Source organism: Macaca nemestrina, chromosome 12, assembly GCF_043159975.1.
Source record: "Macaca nemestrina isolate mMacNem1 chromosome 12, mMacNem.hap1, whole genome shotgun sequence".
NCBI classification, from domain to species: Eukaryota; Metazoa; Chordata; class Mammalia; order Primates; family Cercopithecidae; genus Macaca; species Macaca nemestrina.
In genome coordinates, this window is record NC_092136.1 from 75,005,494 (window position 1) to 75,025,957 (window position 20,464).

The following is a 20,464-nucleotide window of genomic DNA, read 5'->3' on the forward strand; positions in this document are numbered from 1 at the left end:
CATTTAACTGTTGTTTCTCTAATGTAGAACATTTCCACGGCTTTTCTTTGCCTTTTTTTTTTTTTTTAAATGTCACTGTCATGATACAGACCCTGCTCCCTTAAAAAAAAAAATAGGACATTCCTCATTTTCTGTTTATCTGATGTTTCCTCATTATTAGATTCAGATTACACATTTTCAGTTGGAATATTGCATGGGTGGTAATATGTCCTTCATAAAGTATCACTTCTGGATGTTCATTTGTCCCTCATTGGTAATGTTAATTTTGTCACCCAGTCAAGGTATTGTCTGATTTCTCAACTCTAATTCTTTGTGTGTGTGTACATGCATGCCCTTGCAACTAATAGTCTATAGGGAGACACTTTAAGACGATGCATGGAGCGGCGCACGGTGGCTCACACCTGCTATCCCAGCACTTCGGGATGCTGAGGTAGGTGGATCATGAGGTCAGGAGATCGAGACTGTCCTGGCTAACATGGTGAAACCCCGTCTCTACTAAAAATACAAAAAATTAGCCGGGCGTGGTGGCATGCACCTGTAGTCCCAGTTACTCAAGAGGCTGAGGCAGGAGAATAGCTTGAACCTGGGAGGTGGAGGTTGCAGTGAGCTGAGATCGTGCCACTGCATTCCAGACTGGGCAACACAGTGAGACTCCGTCTCAAAAACAACAACAACAACAACAAACCCCAAAATACTTTTTGTGGCAAAGGGTCTCACTAAGTTGCCCAGGCTGGTCTTGAACTCCTAGCCTCAAGATATCTTCCCTCCTTGGCCTCTCAAATTGCTGGGATTATGTGAGCCACCATGCCCGACCTCATTTGTGTTTGGTAGGGAAAAAAAGAATATAATTATGTAATTATCGGAGAGCCATAAACTATAACTGATAACACTGGTTGCCCCAGGGGGAAGGAAATGGGTATTTGGGGCATACAGTAGTATGGAGACTTCACTATATCCTCTTATATTCTGTGCCTTTTGAATTGTGAACCATATGAATACATTATCTACTATATTTTAAAAAATAACATTAAATATACTTTTTACTTCTTATTTTTTAAGACTAGTCAAGTGTAGTAGTGAGAAGGGGGAAAGAGTAGAGCAAGTTTGATCTGTAACTGACGGTGAACACTCAATTGAGAAAACTCATTACCTTTGGACCAGCTTAAGTTTACATTTCAAAAAAAACAGAGATGGCAACCAACCTTTAAACACAGGTATGCGGATGACAATTTCCAGAAGCAATATGACACAGTGGGAAGAACTCAAGTTAGAGCTTCAGCTCCACTCTAGGTGGTTTTACCACTCATTAGTGAGCAAGCCACTTACTGTTTCTGAGCCTGTTTCCCCTTCCATAAAATGGAGGTATTTCCACCTGCCTCCCTCTGTGGGTTACTGTATTGATCAAATGAAATAATGGCTATAAAAGCTCTCTAAAAAATTATGAAGTACTTTATAATATATATTTAAACAATAAAGTATTACAAAAATAGAGATGTCAAGAGAGGGATGTGGTTATTAGTGGAAGATGACGAATTTAGGCCATTCTAGTTTGAAGTAAAGAGACACAGATTTAGAATTCATCTCTCTAAATAGAGGTAATTATAAGTCACAAAAGTATAACAGATCTCTGAAGGATAAACATTCAACAAATAGGCTGGGTGTGGTGGCTCACGCCTGTAATCCCAGCACTTTGAGAGGCTGAGGCAGGCAGATCATAAGGTCAGGAGATCGAGACCATCCTGGCCAACATGGTGAAACCCTAGCTCTGCTTAAAATATATATATACAAAAAGTTAACTGGGCGTGGTGGTACGTGCCTATAGTCCCAGCTACCTGGGAGGCTCAGGCAGGAGAATCGCTTGAACCCGGGAGGCGGAGGTTGCAGTAAGCCTAGATCATGTCACTGCACTCCAGCCTGGAGACAGAGTCTCACTCTGTCTCCAAAAAAAAAACCCCTTCAACAAATAGAAGTATAATACCGCAGAACTGGCAAGGACCCTGAAGGTCATCTAAGCCTTTGCTGCTCTGCATCACTTGTATTGAAAATGCTGAGATCTCAGGTCCCCCACCACAGACCTAGTCCATCAGAATATGTACTTAGACAAGATTCCCTAGGTAATTCATACTGACATTTTAAGTTTAAGAAGCACTGATCTAGGCCATCTTCCTTATTTTTCAGATAATAAAACTGAGGCCCTAAGTAAAGGGATTTACCCATGTTCACATTGTTAATAAGTAGCAAAATCAAGATTTGGACACAGGCTTGATCTCCTGGGCTGGTACACCATGTTTTCGTTTCCCAGACACCCTGTTTCAAAACTTTTGAGACATCTTTGCCTTTCAAACTTCCCATGTTCCCACCCCCATTTCTAATTGGCCATCTAGATCCATCAGTTCTTTCTTCCCAATTTCTTTGGCATACTCTGCTCTTTTCCACCCACTTCATTCACTGCCCTAAAGCTACTCTTGTTCATACTGGGAAAAACCAGCTTCCCTCTCCTGTGCATGTATCAACTTCCTCTTCTGCAAACAAGAGTGCACTTTCAAATAGTAAGCTCTATTTAATTCCTTAAGAAGGTGCAAGTCATTAAAAAGCATTAAACTTTAACATGCTAATTTCAGGCAGAATTTGTATTTGAAACCCACCAAAATTAGCAGCTATAACTGTAATTCTAACTCAAAATCTTCACTTCCATTCTTTCTTTCCTATTACCTCCTTTTCTTTGCCCTAGAACTAACTTTTATGTAACGAGGTCCTCCCATTCTAATCAAGCTTTACTAAAATACAGTTTATCATCCTTCAGTACCCTCAGGGGATTCATTCCAGGAACAGCCACCACCCTAATCCCCCACCACCACAGATAAAAAAATCTGCTGGTCTGGCGGTGGCTCACGCCTGTAATCCCAGCACTCTGGGAGGTGGAGGCGGGTGGATCACGAGATCAGAAGTTCGAGACCATCCTGGCTAACACCGTGAAACCCCGTGTCTACTAAAAATACAAAAAATTAGCCGGGTGTGGTGGTGGGCGCCTGTAGTCCCAGCTACTCGGGAGGCTGAGGCAGGAGAATGGTGTGAACCCTGGAGGCAGAGCTTGCAGTGTGCCGAGATGGCGCCACTGCACTCCAGCCTGGGTGACAGAGTGAGATTTTGTCTCAAAAAAAACCGAAAAAAACTGCAGATGCTCAAGTCCCTGATATAAAATGGCATAGTATGCATATAACTCATGCAACATCTTCCTGTATACTTTAAATCATCTCTAGATTACTTATAATATCTCATGCAAGGTAAACGGTGTGTAAATAGTTGTTACATAGTATTGAGTTTTTTTGTACTTTTTAAAAATTGTTGTGTTTTGGTTTTGGTTTGTTTTTTTTCAGGCTAGTCAAGTGAGGAACTGGAAAGTGGAGAAGGAACAAAGAAATCTCTTACTGGTTCTGATCAACTAGTTGTGAACGCAACTGCATTTGGACTAGCCTACTGAGATTTTTTTTTTTTCTGAATATTTTCTATCTGTAATTGGTTGAATCCAGAATCCACAGATGCAGAGGGCCTGCTGTAAATTCACAGTGTCATCTTTTGAATTTATAGCTCTTACCATCTACATTCTCATGCCTTTATAATTCTCTCCTATATATTCCATCCTAAGAAACCAAATTATTTCAACATTTATTGAGTACCTATGAAAAAGTTTTTAAAAATTAGGCAGGCATGGTGTCTTTGGCCTATAGTCCTAGCTACTTTGGAGGCTGAAGCAGGAGGGTTGCTTGAGCCTGAGAGTTTGAGGCTGCAGTGAGCTATGATTGTGCTACCTCTCTCCAGCCTGGATGATAGAGTGAGACCCTGTCTCTATAACCACCACCCCCCCACCCAAAAAAAGCCACAAATGCTAAACACACTGACTGTATAAACTGTACTTAAAAAAAACTCCACAAACTAATAGTAGATCTTGGAAATTATTCCATATCAGTGATCAAAGAGCTGCCATGTTATTTATTCTTTATGGTCACATAGCATTTCACTGTAGGATATATCATAATTTAGTCCCCTATTGATGTACATTTCAGTTTTTTCTAGTTTTTTATTTTTGCTAATAAGCAACGCTCTATTACATCCATCATATTGCTGAATCAAATAATATATGCATTGTAATTTTTTTAAATTTTAGTTGTTTTTCGTTTTTGTTTTTCAGACAGATTCTCACCCTGCTGCCTAGGCTGGAGTGCAGTGGCTTGATCATGGCTCATTGAAGCCTCAACCTCCTGGGTTCAATTGATCCTCCCACCTCAGCCTCCCAAGTAGCTGGGTCTACTGGCATGCACCACCACAGCCAGCTAATTTCTAAGTTTTTCATCGAGATGGAATCTCCCTATGTTGCCCAGGCTGGTCTTGAACTCCTGGGCTCAAGTGATCCTCCAACACTGGCCTCCCAAAGTGCTGGGATTACAGTTACGGGCCACTGCACCCAGCCTGCATTTGTAATTTTGATAGATGTTGTCAGATTGCCATCTGTTATGGATGTCTGTTTGAATATCTGTTTGAATATTTGTCCCCCCCAAAATCCATGTTGAAATTTAGTCCCCTGTATGGCAGTATTGAGAGGTAGGGCCTTTAAGAAGTGACACCATGATACCATACCTCTGCCCTGATGAATGGATTAATCCGTTTATGTATTAATGGGTTAATGGGTTAGTGGGTTAATGGGTTATCAAGGGAGAAGAACTGGTGACTTTATAAGAAGAGAGGCCTGAGTTAGCACATTGGCGCTTAGCTCCGTTGCCATGTGTACCGTGCAAATCCTCAACCAGCAAAAAGACTCACCAGGGGCTGCCCCTCGACCTATGTTATCAGATTTTTTGGTCTGTGCCAATTTTAGTGTAGTTTTTAACTTGCATTTCTCTTATGAGTGAGGTTGAGAATCTTTTCATGTTTAAGAGCTATTTGTATGTATTTTTCTGTGAATTATCTGTTAATTTTTTTTGCCATTTTTTTCTGTTGGGTTGTTGGACTTTTGATTTCTAGGAATTCTTTATGTTTTAGTGAAATTGTCTTTTTTATATGAATTAAAATTTTTTCTTAGGTTTTTTTTTTCCTTTGACTTTGCATAGGGTAGTTTTTGCCATGCCTAATTTTAAAGTGTTTTATGTAGTAATTTTCTTTTATAGCTTCTGAATATCATTTTTAGACCTTTGTGTTTATAAAATAATTTTTCATGGTTTCTTTGGGTACTTTTTGCTTTATTTACGTTAAATATTTTTAAACCTTCTGGAATTTAATGTAAGGCATAGGATGTGTGTGTGTGTGTGTGTGTGTGTGTGTATTTTTGATGGCTACCTTATTGCCCTAACACCTTTATTGATTAGTTCTCTTTTCCCTAGAGGTTATCTTTGACTTGTTTATCTGTTTTGTCCATTTTCTCATCATCCCTAACCACATCCATTATCTAATTAGTTATCCCAGTAAGCTCAGTTTTTCTTTAGGCTCCTATGTGTTCTTATATTTTCTTTCTGTTCCTATTGATAATACTTTAAACCATTTTTATTGTGGAAATTTCAATGTCTATGGAAATGTATATTTTATACATTAATATATTCATCACTATATCAATGTATATTGAAATGCAAGTAGTGTGTGTGTGTGTTTGTGTGTATAGAGAGAGAGAGAGATTGAGAGAGGAATATAATGAACTCCCAGGTACCTATTACCCCACTTCAATAACTATTAACTCATGGTAGATCTTGTTTAATCTATATGCCTACCTGCTTGTCCTCCTTTCCTCCCTCCCGTTATTTTGAAGCAAATTACAGGCATGCTATTTATTCAACATCTGGACCTCTGATAGCTATTTTCTGTCTTCAATTTTTATCTTCTCTAGGTCATACTGTGTAACTGTGTGTTTCTTCATTGGTCTTATATTTCTTTCTTTTTTTTTTTTTTTCTTTTGATCTTATGTTTCTAAATGCTGAAATTTACCTGAAAATTTACCAGAAATTTGCCCTTTTCTTTTTTATTGTTTTTTTGAGATGGAGTCTCGCTCTGTCGCCCAGGCTGGAGTGTGGTGGTGTGATCTCGGCTCACTGAAAGCTCCACCTCCCGGGTTCACACCATTCTCCTGCCTCAGCCTTCCGAGTAGCTGGGACTACAGGCGCCTGCCACCGCGCCTGGCTAATTGTTTGTATTTTTTTTTTTATTAGAGATGGAGTTTCACCGTGTCAGCCAGGATGGTCTCAATCTCCTGACCTCGTGATCCGCCCACCTTGGCCTCCCAAAGTGCTGGGATTACAGGCGTGAGCCACCGGGCCCGGCAAATTTGCCCTTTTCATGTGTACAAACTCTAGTTCTTTAGTAAGATCATATACTCTGAAATTAGGTAGTAATTCGTAATAATAGTCTGTAAAGGCAATACCAAGATAGAATAGAAGAAAAGGGGAAACGAGGGGCAGGGGAGAGAGACACTTGCAGAGGGCAGTAGTGGATCTACCTGTTTCTTAGGGTAACACTACCTGGCGGAAAAATGGGGGGGGGGAAGGCAAGTTTTGGGGCCTTTCACCGAGTTTGGGGGTAAATAGGGTAGAAATAAGAAACCCAGAGCCAAAATGTATAAGAAGTGTAGAAAGTTCAGAGTTGTAGTTTTTTTTTCCTGTTGAGAAGTTTTATAATTTAGTGCTTAGTAAATGACTGCATTAAATTCAGACTGATTTGAACTTGGTGGGAGAGCAGAGTTAATTTCAGAATAAAGGCTTTAGTTCCAAAGTTGTGTAATTTGTGCCAGAGAAAGCTCTCAATTAGCAACCAGAACTATGAAGTGCTTTATGAGAGATTAGGGTTGTTGGGGTTGTTTGTTTAAATCTGTAACTTGGTTGGCACCATTTGCTTATAGCCAATAGCCCCAGGCTCTAGTTTTAAAGCATTCTTGTGTTCTTTCAAAATTTTCACAGTGAGGCTTTCAGGTTGAATCAAAGGATTAGGAAAATACAGGTGCTATAATATAGAGAGTGCCTTTCTGTTTTTTTTTTTTTTTTTTAAACTGACTTGAATTTATCAAGCTTAAATTCTTAGTTCAGTAGTTGAGTATCTTTACGTTCTGTGGAAATGTGGAAAACCAGTTTCCCCCAGGTTTATATTTGTTACCTCTCAAAAAGTTATAACAAAGTAACAGTAATATAAATTTGCCAGAAATAATCTGGGCCTTAATTCTTGCCTGCCTTAGAGCCTGGTCTCAGGCTAAGAGGAAATGTCTGACCTGAGAAAGAAATGGAACCGGGAGTTGAGCATGGGAATGAAAGAAGGTGTATAGGACAAGTTTGACTACATTTCCAAAGGCAAATACTATTTTAAGAAATTATCTCATAATATCTGTGTTTATCTAAATCAGGGATCAGCAAACTGTGACTAACAATGGCTGGTTTTTGTAACAACCTATAAGCTAAGAATGGTTATATTGTTAAAGAATCGTTAACAAACTAAAAAAGAAGAGTATGTAGACAGACTGGGTGTGCACTGAAAAGCTTAGATGATTTACTCCCTGATCTACATTATTCAAGGTATATAGTAATATTTCTTTATGTGAACATTAAACATTTCTTGTTCTTTTGTTTGTTTCATATCATCATTTTCAATGACCTTTTAAAATAACTGGTAATATGGTTTTCCATTGTATTTTTACATTGTACCACAATGTAAGTGTTACTCAGTTTTTGCTTTTATAGCAATACTGGAATAAACATATTTGCACACAATTTTATCACTTGTGAAATGCTTGGTAAAATTTTATATGCATTTTAAAATGTGATAATTTTTGCTAAATTGCCCTCGCTCCAAAGCAGACCGGTTTTATGTTTTCCTCACTTTGTTGTCCTTCCTTTCCCGTGTCAGCCCCAGTAGAGACTAAAATTGTTTGACTCTTTAATCAGATCAGTCCCTTTAATTATCTATTACTCCATAGCAAACAAAAACTTGAGTGGCTTAAAATAACATCATCATCATTAATTTTGCTCAGAAATCTGCAGTTTGGTCTGAGCTTGGTGGGAACAACTTGTCTCTGCTTATTATCTTGATGTCATTTCTTGAGGCTTGGAGCCTCAGGACATGGTCACTTAGATGCCTGGCTGCCTGCTGGAATCTCAGCTGAGGCTGTGGAGAAAACACCTATGAAGCCCATGTGACTGGTTGGCTTCCTCACAGTATAGTCACTGGGTTCCAAGGAAGAATATCCCGAAAGGACCAGGTGGAAGCCATGTCGCCTTTCATCATTTAGCCTCAGAAGTCACATAGCTTCATTTCTGCCCACATTTAAGGGGGAGGAAACATAGACCTCCCTTATTCATGGATGACAGGGGTGGCAGCATTACATTGTGAGAGAGCATGTCAGATGGGATGTATTGGGGCAACCATGTTTGGAAACTGTGGTCGGCCACAAGGTGGAATATTTATTTTGATGTGTGTATTTTAAAATTATGGGTGTGATTATATATCTTTTCACATGTTCATTGACTAGTTCCATTATTTTTCCTTTTCCTTTGACCTGCCTTTTCTTTTTCTTTCTTTCTTTTTTTTTTTTTTTTTGAGATGGAGTCTCACCCTGTCATCCAGGCAGGAGTCCTATGGTGCGATCTCGGCTCACTGCAACCTTCCCCTCCTGGGTTCAAACGATACTCCTGCCTCAGCCTCCCTAGTACCTGGGATTACAGGTGCCTGCCACCATTCCCAGCTAACTTTTATATTTTTAGTAGAGACGGGGTTTCACCATGTTGCCCAGGCCGGTCTCGAACTCCTGACCTCGTGATCCGCCCGACTCGGCCTCCCAAAGTGCTGGGATTACAGGCATGAGCCACCGTGCCTGGCCTGACCTGCCTTTTCATATCCTTTGCCCCTTTTTCATTGATCTCTAGGTTATTGATTATTGGTTACATTATTGATGTGTAATAACACCCCCTTTTTTTTTTGAGATAGAGTCTTGCTCTGTTGCCCAGGCTGGTGTGCAGTGGTGTGATCTCGGCTCACTGCAAGCTCTGCCTCCCGGGTTCACGCCATTCTCCTGCCTCAGCCTCCTAAGTAGCTGGGACTACAGGCGCTTGCCACTATGCCTGGCTAATTTTTTTGTATTTTTAGTAGAGACGGGGTTTTGCCATGTTAGCCAGGATGGTCTCGATCTCCTGACCTCGTGATCCGCCTGCCTCGGCCTCCCAAAGTGCTGGGATTACAGGTGTGAGCCACTACGCGTGGCCAACTCTTATAGATTAAACAAATCAGACTCAAACTCGATTTAGAAGGTACTTCCCTGTGGCCCTGGGAGTTGTGAAAGTTGTGTGTGGGATGGTTTAGTTTGGTGATGGTGGGGATTTATGGAGTAATTATATTCAAGAACCATACTACTTTTGTTTTTTAAGTAAGTGATCCAGCAAGGGAGGGTGAATGGGAGCCATTTCTTTGTCTTTTGGTTATCAGCCTCTCTGAATCACTCTCCAGTGCTTGATACAGAGCAAGATTCAGGGCACATGAGTTCTCGTTGGTCATTAATATATCTCAGAAGCCAGAGAATTTTAGATGCATACAAAGGAAAGGTGAAATATTTTACTACTGAAAATGGCTTTGAGTTCTGTCAGTTCTGGTGTGTGATCTGACTGTTTTTTTTAAATCTTGCTTTCCCCTATATTGAGGTTCAAAACTGTATCAACGAATGTAGATTGACCCTACAGAAATGATTGTTTTCTAAAATGTGGGTATGTTTAAAAAAGTGAAACATTTCTTTTATCTTGCCACTAAGTTAGAATGTTACTCCTCAACTACTAACCTGCCATGGGATAAATCCTTAATAAACATTACAGTATAATTTCTTTCCCTAGTTGTAATCTTTGACAGTTTTAAAGCGATGGGCTGATGTTTGCCATCATAGTACTCATTTTAAGTATAGTTTGATTGAGACTTAGATTGTGTCAGCAGGGTCTGAATCCCACATCTCTTGACTCTGCTCTCTTCTTTGTTGGTTTCATTCCCTGGTTTCACTGTGATGGAAAGATGACTGACAGGATCTCTAGCCCTATGTCCTTCTAGGTTCAGGGCCAGTGGGGGGAAAAAAAAGAACTCATGATCAGACGCAAGGGCTCATGCCTGTAATCCCAGCACTTTGGGAGGCCGAGGCGGGTGGATCATTTGAGGTCAGGAGTACGAGACCAGCCTGGCCAAAATGGCAAAACCCTGTCTATACAAAAGATACGAAAATTAGCAGGTGTGGTGGTGTGCAACTGTAGTCCCAGCAACTTGGGAGGCTGAGGCAGTAGTGAGCTGAGATTGCGCCATTGCACTCCAGCCTGGGTGACAGAGCAAGACTCCATCTAAAAAAAAAAAAAAAGAGAACTCTCAACAGTTTAATTTCTGGGTCTTTCGTTAGCCCTAGTTGGATCATATGTTATGATCAGGGGAATAGAATGTGCTGATTGATTGGCCTGAGCTGAATCGCATGAACATCTCTGATGCTGCAGGTAGAGTTAACTGTACTGGACTGTGGATCTACAAGGCCATAAACAAAACAAACAAAAATATAAAAACAAAACAAAAAAGTTGTTTGTATTCTACTGTTAAGTTTTAAAGCAGATTTCTTTTTTTTTGGAGGCACAGTCTCACTCTGTCGCCCAGGCTGGAGTGCAGAGGCACCATCTCTGCTCACTGCAAGCTCCGCCTCCCGGGTTCATGCCGTTCTCCTGCCTCAGCCTCCGGAGTAGCTGGGACTCCAGGCACCCGCCACCACGTCCGGCTAATTTTTTGTATTTTTAGTAGAGACGGGGTTTCACCGTGTTAGCCAGGATGGTCTTGATATCCTGACGTTGTGATCTGCCTGCCTTGGCTTCCCAAAGTGCTGGGGTTACAGGCGTGAGCCACCGCGGCCGGCCTAAAGCAGCTTTCTAAGAAAATTACTGGTATTAAGAAGCAAAACAGCTATTCTAGGTTTTTTGGAACCACTGGTTTATAGTCATACAAATGAGTATGATTGTAATACTAATATTTTTATTTTTTTACTAAAGCAGATGTTTCTCTTTTTTTTGTTTTTTTGAGACAAGGTCTCACTGTGTTGCCCAGTCTGGAGTACATTGGCGCTATCATGGCTCACTGCAGCCTTGGCTTCCTGGGCTCAAGTGATTCTCGCACCTCAGCCTCCTGGGTAGCTAGAACTACATTCATGCGCCACCATGCCCAACTAATTTTTGTGGAGATGGAGTTTTGCCATGTTACCCAGGCTGGTCTTAAACTCCTGGGCTCAAGTGATGTGTCCTCCTTGGCCTCCCAAAGTGCTGGGATTATAGGTGTAAACCACCATGACCAGCCAGATGTTTCAAATTTACTATGCATACCACTTAATTCTTGCGTTAGAATTTGTATTTGAAAGATTTGTAAAAAGTTAAGGAATTTAGGGTCATATTGCTCTTTTGCCCACTGCCAACATTTCAGGTAGTTGAATTGTGCCCTATAATCTCTCTATCCCCCAAAGCAAAGCTGAATAGAGTTTGATTTTGTATGTTAGTGAATGTTTTTAACCTTTATATAAGGATGTGATAGGTAGTGTTTTCAAATATTTTAAAGCCATGTTAATTTAAAAATTAAAATCCCCTATTCAGCTCTGGGGATGGATGTTACTAGAGCACAACTCAGCCACCTAAAGCTACCACTGTAGTATAATGCACAAAGAGCATTTTAAAACAGTGAAAGTATGAAGTAGAGCATTTGAGGAAGTTTCTGGAGATTGCTTGACCACATGACTATTCACAATAGCAAAGACATGGAATCAACCTAGATGCCCATCAATGGTAGACTGGATAAAGAAAATGTTATACATATACACCATGCAATACTACACAGCCAGAAAAAAGAATGAGATCATGGCCTTTGCAGCAACATGGTTGGAGCTGGATTCTATTATCCTAAATGAATTAATGCAGGAGCAGAAAACAAAAAACTTCATGTTCTCTCTTATAGGTACACATGAACACAAAGAAGGGAACAGTAGATACTGGGGCCTATTTGAGGGGTGGAGCATGAGAAGAGGGTGAGGATTTAAAAACTAGGTATTGGGCATTATGCTGATTACCTGGGTGGGAAAATTATCTGTACCCCAAACCCTGAGACATGCAGTTTACCCATGTAACAAAACCTGTGTATGTACCTCTTGAGCCGAAAAGTTGCCAAAAAAAAAAAAGTTAGGCGATCTTAGGAAGTTATGTCGCAGACATGAAAGAAAAAGAAAACTGCATAGAATGTTATCTTAAAGAGTAATTCCAAAGTTTATGTAAATTTTAATTTTTTTGTGTAAATTTAAATTTTATTTACTCAGAATGTTTTTACTTTCCTGAGATATTTGAAGCAATTTAGATCATAAAAAAGTTTGGCTTAAATATCTATAGCTGGACCATTAATTCTAAACAGACCAGGAATTCTGTTTAGAAAAGATCAAAGCATTGATATTTATGCTCGATGGTGCCTCTAGGATGTGCAGTACCGCTAGACCATATACCCAAGAGCAGTTGAAGGATGAGCCTTGAGGATTTCCTGTAGGCTAAAAGTGCTGTTAAGACTTACCCCGTTTCAGTCATTAGGCAGGTTTTTAGATGTGAAGTGCCCTGTGTTCTCCAACCATCTGGTGGGTGGGCATCAGAATCTGGTAAGGGTTTCAGACCACTCAGAACCATTGCAAGGCCTAAGAAAAACCAAGTTTTAAATTTTAATTAAGTCCTACTTATCAGTTTCATCTTTTATGAATTATGCTTTTGGTGTTGTATCTAGAAAGTCATCACAAACCCAAGATCACCAAGATTTTTTCCTATATTATCTTCTAGGAGTTTTATAGTTTTGCATTTTTACTGAGGTCTCTGGTTCATTTTGAGTTAATTTTTGTGAAAAGTGTAAGATCTGTGTCTACATTCTTTTTTTTTTTTTTTTTGCATGTGAATGTCCACTTTCAGCACCATTTGTTGAAAAGACTTGGCTGTTGTCTTTGAATTGTCTTTGAGCCTTTATCAAAGAATAGTTGACAGTATTTGTGTATTTCTAGGCTCTCTATTCTGTTCTCATCTATTTGTCTCTTCTTTTGCCAATGCCATCCTGCCTTGATTACTGTAGGTTTATAGTAATGTCAGTCCTCTGACTTTGTTCTGTCATTTTTTTTTGAGACGGAGTCTTGCTTTGTCACCTAGCTGGAGTGCAGTGACATGATCTCAGCTTACTGCAACCTCTGCCTCCCTTGTTCAAGCAATTCTCCTGCCTCAGCTTCCTGAGTAGCTGTGATTACAGGTGTGTGCCACCACGCCTGGCTAATATTTTGTATTTTTAGTAGAGATGGGGTTTCGCCATGTTAGCCAGGCTGGTCTCGAACTCCTGTTCAGGTGATCCACCCACCTCGGCCTCCCAAAGTGCTGAGATTACAGGCATGAGCCACAGTGCCCGGCCTGTTCTTTTGTTTTCTTGAGATGGAGTCTCACTCATTCTGTTGCCCAGGCTGGAGTGCAGTGGCGTGATCTCGGCTCACTGCAACCTCCATCCAACTCTGGGGTTCAAGTGATTCTCCTGCCTTAGCCTGCCAAGTAGCTGAGATTACAGGTGTGTGCCACCACGCCTGGCTAATTTTTGTATCTTTAGTAGAGATGGGGTTTCACCATTTTGGCCAGGCTGGTCTTGAACTTTTGACCTCAGGTGATCCACCCACCTCGGCCTCCCAAAGTGCTGGGATTACAGGTATAAGCCACTGTGCCCGGCCTGGCTAATTTATTTTTATTTTTTCTAGAGATATGGTCTCACTTTGTTGTTGCCTAGGCTGATCTTGAACTCCTGGGCTCAAGTGATCCTCTTGCTTTGGCCTCCCAAAGTGCTGGGATTATAGTTATGAGCCACTGTGCCTGGCTCTGGAATGAATGTTATTAAAAAAGAAGGCAAGACCTAGGGCACAAGAGGGTTTACATGTACATTTACAGCCTTTCACCAAAATTGCATCAGTAATTTACCCATAAAGAGTTTATTAGCGGCTGGGCACGGTGGCTCATGCCTGTAATCTCAGCACTTTTGGGAGGCTGAGGTGGGCGGATCACGAGGTCAGGAGATCTAGACCATCCTGGCCAACATGGTGAAACCCCGTCTCTACTAAAATACAAAAAGTTAGCTGGGCATGGTCGTATACACCTGTACTCCCAGCTACTTGGGAGGCTGAGGGTGGGGAATCGCTTGAACCCAAGAGGCGAAGATTGCAGTGAGCCAAGATCACGCCACTGCTCTGCAGCCTGGTGACAGAGTGAGACTGTCTCACAAAAAAAAAAAAAAAAAAAGAAGAATTTATTAGCGTGGGCAACATAGGGAGACTCTGTCTCTTTAAAAAAAAAATTTATATTAGCTGGGCATGGTGGCATATGCCTGTGGTCCCAGATACTTGGGAGACTGAGGTGGGAGGATTGCTTGAGCCTGGGAGGTTGAGGCTGCAGTGAGCTCTGACCTACCACTGTACTCCAGCCTGGGCAACAGAGAGAGACCCTGTCTCAAAAAAAAAAAAAAAGAAAAAGTTTATTTCCTTTGTCCATTCCAGTTGCTATAAGTATCTTGGATTTTAAATATGGTATAGCGAAAATACCCTAATGCTTTTGAAATAAGTAAAATAAAGGAAAAAGGCAAAAAAAAAAAAAAAAAAAAGGCATACAGCCCACAGTCAGTGCTTTAAGTATAGTTGGTCAGTTTGTGGAGTTTGTTTTTTGTAAACCTTCTTATAAAATGATCTGAATGTGGTTAGTTCTGTTTATTTGCATTAATGGATTACACTGGTAATCACCCAGATGAAATCGTAGAGTTTAGAATCGGAAGGTATCTTGGAGGTGGTCGTGCTAATTGCTACATAATGCGGAGATCTCTTTGGTAATAATATTCATGCATCTATTACAGATTCGATCTCTGTCCAAGCCCTGCACACTGCTTTGTAAGGCAGTCAATTTCATGATAGTTGCATGTGTCATAAAGTTATTCTCTTGAGTCGAAGAATTGGTTATTTCCTTGTGTTCTGTAGTAATAAAGGAGTATAAAGACCAAATGATATCTTTTAGGTATATGTAGTACTTAGATAGAAATACATATCCAAATATATAGGGTATAATCCTTGGCTTGCTTTCTGCATTCTTTCCTTCTTTTGAGATCTCTCCTGTAATTCATTATTTTCTTTGTTTTATATTTGGTTACTTAGAAATGTTGGGATTGACTGGGTGTGGTGGCTCATAACTGTAATCCCAGCACTGTGAGGGGCTGAGGCAAGTGGATCACCTGAGGTCAGGAGTTTGAGACCAACCTGGCCAACATGGTGAAACCCCGTCTCTACTAAAAATACAAAAAACGTAGCCGGGCGTGGTGGTGGGCTCCTGTAGTCCCAGCTACTCGGAAGACTGAGGCAGGAGAATGGCGTGAACCCGGGAGGTGGAGCTTGCAGAGAGCCGAGATTGCGCCACTGCACTGCAGCCTAGGCAACAGAGTGAGACTCTATCTCAAAAAAAAAAAAAAAAAAAAAAAGAATAATGATTAATAGTTAACCTTCTAGGGTTGTTATGAGAATTAAATGATCACAGGAATGAAGCACATATTTAGCACAGTGCATGGCACATGGTAAACATTTAATAAATGCTAACAGTACAGTGATGATAATGGTTTCTTTTTTTTTTTTTCTTTTTTTTTTTGAGACAGAGTCTCGCTCTGTTGCCCAGGCTGGAGTGCAGTGGCGCGATCTCGGCTCACTGCAAGCTCCGCCTTCTGGGTTCACGCCATTCTCCTGCCTCAGCCTCCCGAGTAGCTGGGACCACAGGTGCCCGCTGCCAGGCCCGGCTAATTTTTTGCATTTTTAGTAGAGGCAGGGTTTCACCACGTTAGCCAGGATGGTCTCGATCTCCTGACCTCGTGATCCGCCCGCCTCGGCCTCCCAAAGTGCTGGGATTACAGGTGTGAGCCACCGCGCCCGGCGGTAATGGTTTCTATCAAGCCTTTTTAAGGGAGCAACTGATTTTGTTACTGGTAGCGGTTCTTCACTGCAAGTTCTCCAGGTTCTAGGTGTTTTGAACAAAGAATTGGACAAAATGCACAGCATAGCAAGGAAAGAGTGGAGCAATAAAAGCAAAGATTTATTGAGAATGAAAGTACACTCAACAGGGTGGGAGTGGGCCTGAGCAGCCCCTCAAGGGTCCCCTTACAGAATCTTCTAGGGTCCGGATACCCCCAGAGGTTTCCCATTGGCCACTTGGTGTTCACACCATGCAAATGAAGTGGTGGCCTGCAATCAGTCTGATTGGTTGCAGAAAACTACCAATCAGAGGCTGAAGTTACCAAGTTACACTCCTATGCAAGCATCTGATTGGTTATGGAAAGCACCCAATCATATTGGGGGGTTTGCAAAGGGAGTAGCCTTTGGTCCTTTTGTTACTCAGACATGGAAAGTTGGGGTTTTCCTTTAGATTTAGTTCTAGGTTGGCCTTAGGTCCCTGGACACCCTATTCTCCTGCCTCAATTTCAGTTGGAAAATCAGGAAGGGCAGGAATCTTCTTTCCTAAACTTTGAAAATTGCATAGGATCTCCTTAAAGAGCAGGATGGGCATTGAGATCTACCATCAGCAAATGCATGGAGCTAGGAAAGTGCATGGTCTTTTTGATGGACTTTAAGCAGTCATGTGTGACTGAGGGGTTGAGTATGTGGAAGATCTGGTGGGAAGTAAGGATGGTCTATAGAGAAGTCAGATTGTAGAGGGCTTTGAACACAATGTTGGGATGTTTGTGCATTATCCTAGATATTCCAGATGTTTTCAGGTCTTTGAACAGAGGAGCAGGATTGCATTCTTATAGCAAAATATATGTGATTATTGTATAGAGATAATTAGTGGTTCCTGTTTTTAAAGTTTTGACTGAAAGGGCTAATGAAGAGTATGTAGCAGGAGAAAATGGTTGCTGTAATCCAGGGTGTGAAATGGAAACCATTGGCAGATTGTGGAAAAATAAGCCTTTTAGAGTAAGCCCAGGAAACTTTTTGTAAATATGTTTGAGGCTTTTCATACTTAGAGGATTAAACAAATTTATTAGACAATAACCTTTTCTCTCAAAGAATCTTAATCTCTAGATTGGGAGAAAGGATTGGGTTGGTATGTGCAAGGGAAAAAGACCTGGGCTCTTCTGGCTGACTGCGCATGTAATTGAAAGTGGACTTACCCCAGGAGAGTGAACTGTCTTTCAGCCTGAGGGAGAGCTTTAAGCATATTTTAAGTGTAAGCACTTGCTTTCTATTTTTAACTCTCTGAAGATAATGGTCTGACATAGGGAACTAACTTTTGGGGATGAATCTGCTGTGCCCAGACTTCAGCATTGCCAACATTCTCTTTTTGATGTATGAGTTGATTTGGCTATCCCTTAAGCTTATTTTGTATTTTTGTTGATTTCTACTATTGCTTCTGAAGCTTTTGCGTTTCCAAACTTGTGATTTCAAATCATTAAAGAGTTTGGTTGGCAAAATTGTTAGGAAGGAGGCCTGATTAGGAAATTGAGACTGGTTGATTACTGGTGAAATGAGAATTGAATGGAAGCTCACCGCAGTTGCTTTATTGGCTGGATGGAGTGACCAGTGAGTCACTATTTTTGTTTTTTGGCTGTGGCCTCATTTCCTGCTTGTATAGATAATCTGGCATCTAGACTGAAGTAGCATCAGGGGTGAGTGTTATGTGTTAACTGGTGATTATCTGTTGGTATGAGATGGATTTTACATGTCTATCAGAATCCCTCTGTGGAGAAAAGCAAATTATTACTTAGTTTATGTTCCAAGGAATACTAATGCTATTATATGGGTATATAGCGCTTACATAACATTGGTCCTTTTCAAAAATATTTCATGTCTGTTGTCACTTCATTCTTCAACCACCTGGTAAATGAGATAGGGCAGGTATAATTCCTGTTTGACAGAGGGGATGCTGAGGCATAAATAAGAGAATGGGTTATGGTTTCTGGCTCAATAAATAAATGACTGAGACAACCTATTACATTTCATTTTTGAACTGCAACTTTCAGAAAATTTTATAGGAGGAAAAAGCTGAATGCCTTCTCTTTTTGTTATTTTTCAGCGGCGTCTTCGACATCTTCGGAACATTGCTGCCCGGAACATTGTTAATAGAAATGGCCATGAGCTCCTTGATACCTACTTTACACTTCACTTGTGTAGTACTGAAAAGATATATAAAGGTAAGGGGATCTGTGGACTTGCTACCCACAGATTGTTATATTTTTATTTTTTTTTGTAACACAAGTGATTCTCAGTGCCTGCTGCTGTTGCAGCTTCTCGGAAACCTAAATTGTTTTGCTGTCTGAAAATATGAGCAGTTGGGATGTATACTAAAGAAAAATGGCAATTGGATAGTTCTTTCAGATAACTGAGCCTTACATTGATAAGTTTATCATTCCTTTATGAATGTTAGCTATTAATGGTCTAGTACCTAGCATTTCAAGTAGATTGAATCCAGTATCCTGTAGTAATTTTACTGTTATAAAAATGTAATACATTTTTCTTTAATATTATGGTAAAATAGGGACCTAGTTTATATCTTCTCATATCTGTAATTTCCTGTATATATAGGATATTTTTCAGAAGAATGACATAGTTTTCTCTAATTCAGTTTTATGTATTGTACTATGGATTCTTCTGTAAGTGAAAATTCTAAGAGCAGACCAAATATTTGATTAAAAATCACAACCACCTGCAGAATGCATATTAGATGAGAGGCACTGAGACATAATCAGTTGGCTTAGGTGGGATAGTGTAAGAGAGGAAGCATGGTAAAATGATAGTAATGTTGGATTATGATGGAAAATACTTCCATACTAGTTCTAGCCCAGCCACTCACTAGCTTTGTGACTTTTGATAAAGATCATGGTTTCTGGAACTTCACTCTCCCCTTTTGTAAAGTAGAGATAATGATGTCTTATGAAGTAGGTAAGACAGATTTTTATGAGGATCATAAAAATCTTGATGTGATTAAAGATGTTATTTATACTAACAAAAGGTGACATCATTTTAACAAAAGATACTGAGACTTGTTTGAATCTTGTCCTGTGGCAAAGGTGAAAAATTCCAGTGAGATATATATATATATTTATTTATTTTCGAGATAGGATCTCACCCTGTCACCCAGGCTAGAGTGCAGTGGCACAGTCATGGCTCACTGCAGCTTTGACCTCATAGACTCAAATGATCCTCCTGCCTCCGTCTCCCAAGTAGCTGGGGCTACAGGTGTGAGATGCCTCTCCAGGCTAACTTTGAAAAAATTTTTGTAGAAACAGGGTCCTACTATGTTTCTTGGGCTGGTCTCGAACTCCTGGACTCAAGCTATGCTCCTGCCCCAGCCTCCCAAAGTGCTGGGATTATAGGTGTGAGCCACGGTCCCTAACCTCTTTTTAGTTTTAATCATTATTTAAAGCGGCGATTGTTTCACAACTTTTTTTTAAAATGTCAATTCCAGTATCTGCTCATTAAAACATTCAGTCAAGAAATATACAGTGAAGAAACTCCTTCAGAGTAAATAGTCTTAAAATAACTTTTTCCCCCCAAGATAGAGTTTTGCTCTGTCGCCTAGGCTGGAGTGCAGTGGCGCGATCTCAGCTCACTGCAACCTCCTCCTCCCTGGATTCAAGGGATTCTCCTGCCTCAGCCTCCCAAGTATCTGCGATTACGGGCACCTACCACCACGCCTGGCTAACTTTCATACTTTTAGTAGAGATGGGGTTTCACCATGTTGGCCGGGCTGGTCTCGAACTCCTGACCTTGTGATCCACCTGCCTTGGCCTCCCAAAGTGCTGGGATTACAGGCGTGAGCCACCACGCCCAGCAATAATTTTTAAGGATGGGAAAAGGACTCAAATTCCACCGTCCTCATGTAATTTTATTTCATTCTCACTTTTCAGTCTAACCATTGCTTTATTTATTTATTTATTTATTTATTTATTTATTCTGAGACAGAGTCTTGCTCCGTTACCCATGCTGGAGTGTAGTGGTGCAATCTTGGCTCATTGCAACCTCTGCCTCCCAGGTTCAAGCAATTCTCCTGCCTCAGCCTCTTGAGTAGCTGGGATTACAGGTGCCTGCCACCACGCCCACCTGATATTTGTATTTTTAATGGAGACAACGTTTTGTCATGTTGGCCAGGCTGGTCTTGAACTCCCGACCTCAGGCGATCCTATACCTGCCTTGGCCTCCTAAAGTGCTGGGATTATGTGTATGAGCCACTGTGCCAAGCCCATTCCATATTTTTAAAACAATTGTATTCATCTGAATGCTTAATGGTAGCTACTGTAACAAATACCACAACTCTTAGTGGCTTACCATAATACATTTCTTATACTAAGTCCAGTGCAGGTGTCCTTTATCAGGCGCTATCTTGGCAGCTTTCTTCTAAGTGATGACTCAGGTATGCAGGTTCCTTCTAGTTTGGGC

General features: G+C 40.7%; 1 protein-coding gene across 4 annotated transcripts in view; it reads left to right on the forward strand.

Annotated features, from left to right (window-relative positions):
- Positions 1-20,464, forward strand: part of LOC105468772 (UV radiation resistance associated) — a 325,660-nt gene that overhangs the window by 19,563 nt on the left and 285,633 nt on the right. For all 4 annotated transcript variants that reach the window (XM_071075322.1, XM_071075321.1, XM_011719113.2 and 1 more), the window contains exon 2: positions 18,102-18,219. In XM_071075322.1, the coding sequence (XP_070931423.1) occupies positions 18,102-18,219 (118 nt within the window). The remainder of the gene's footprint in view (positions 1-18,101; positions 18,220-20,464) is intronic.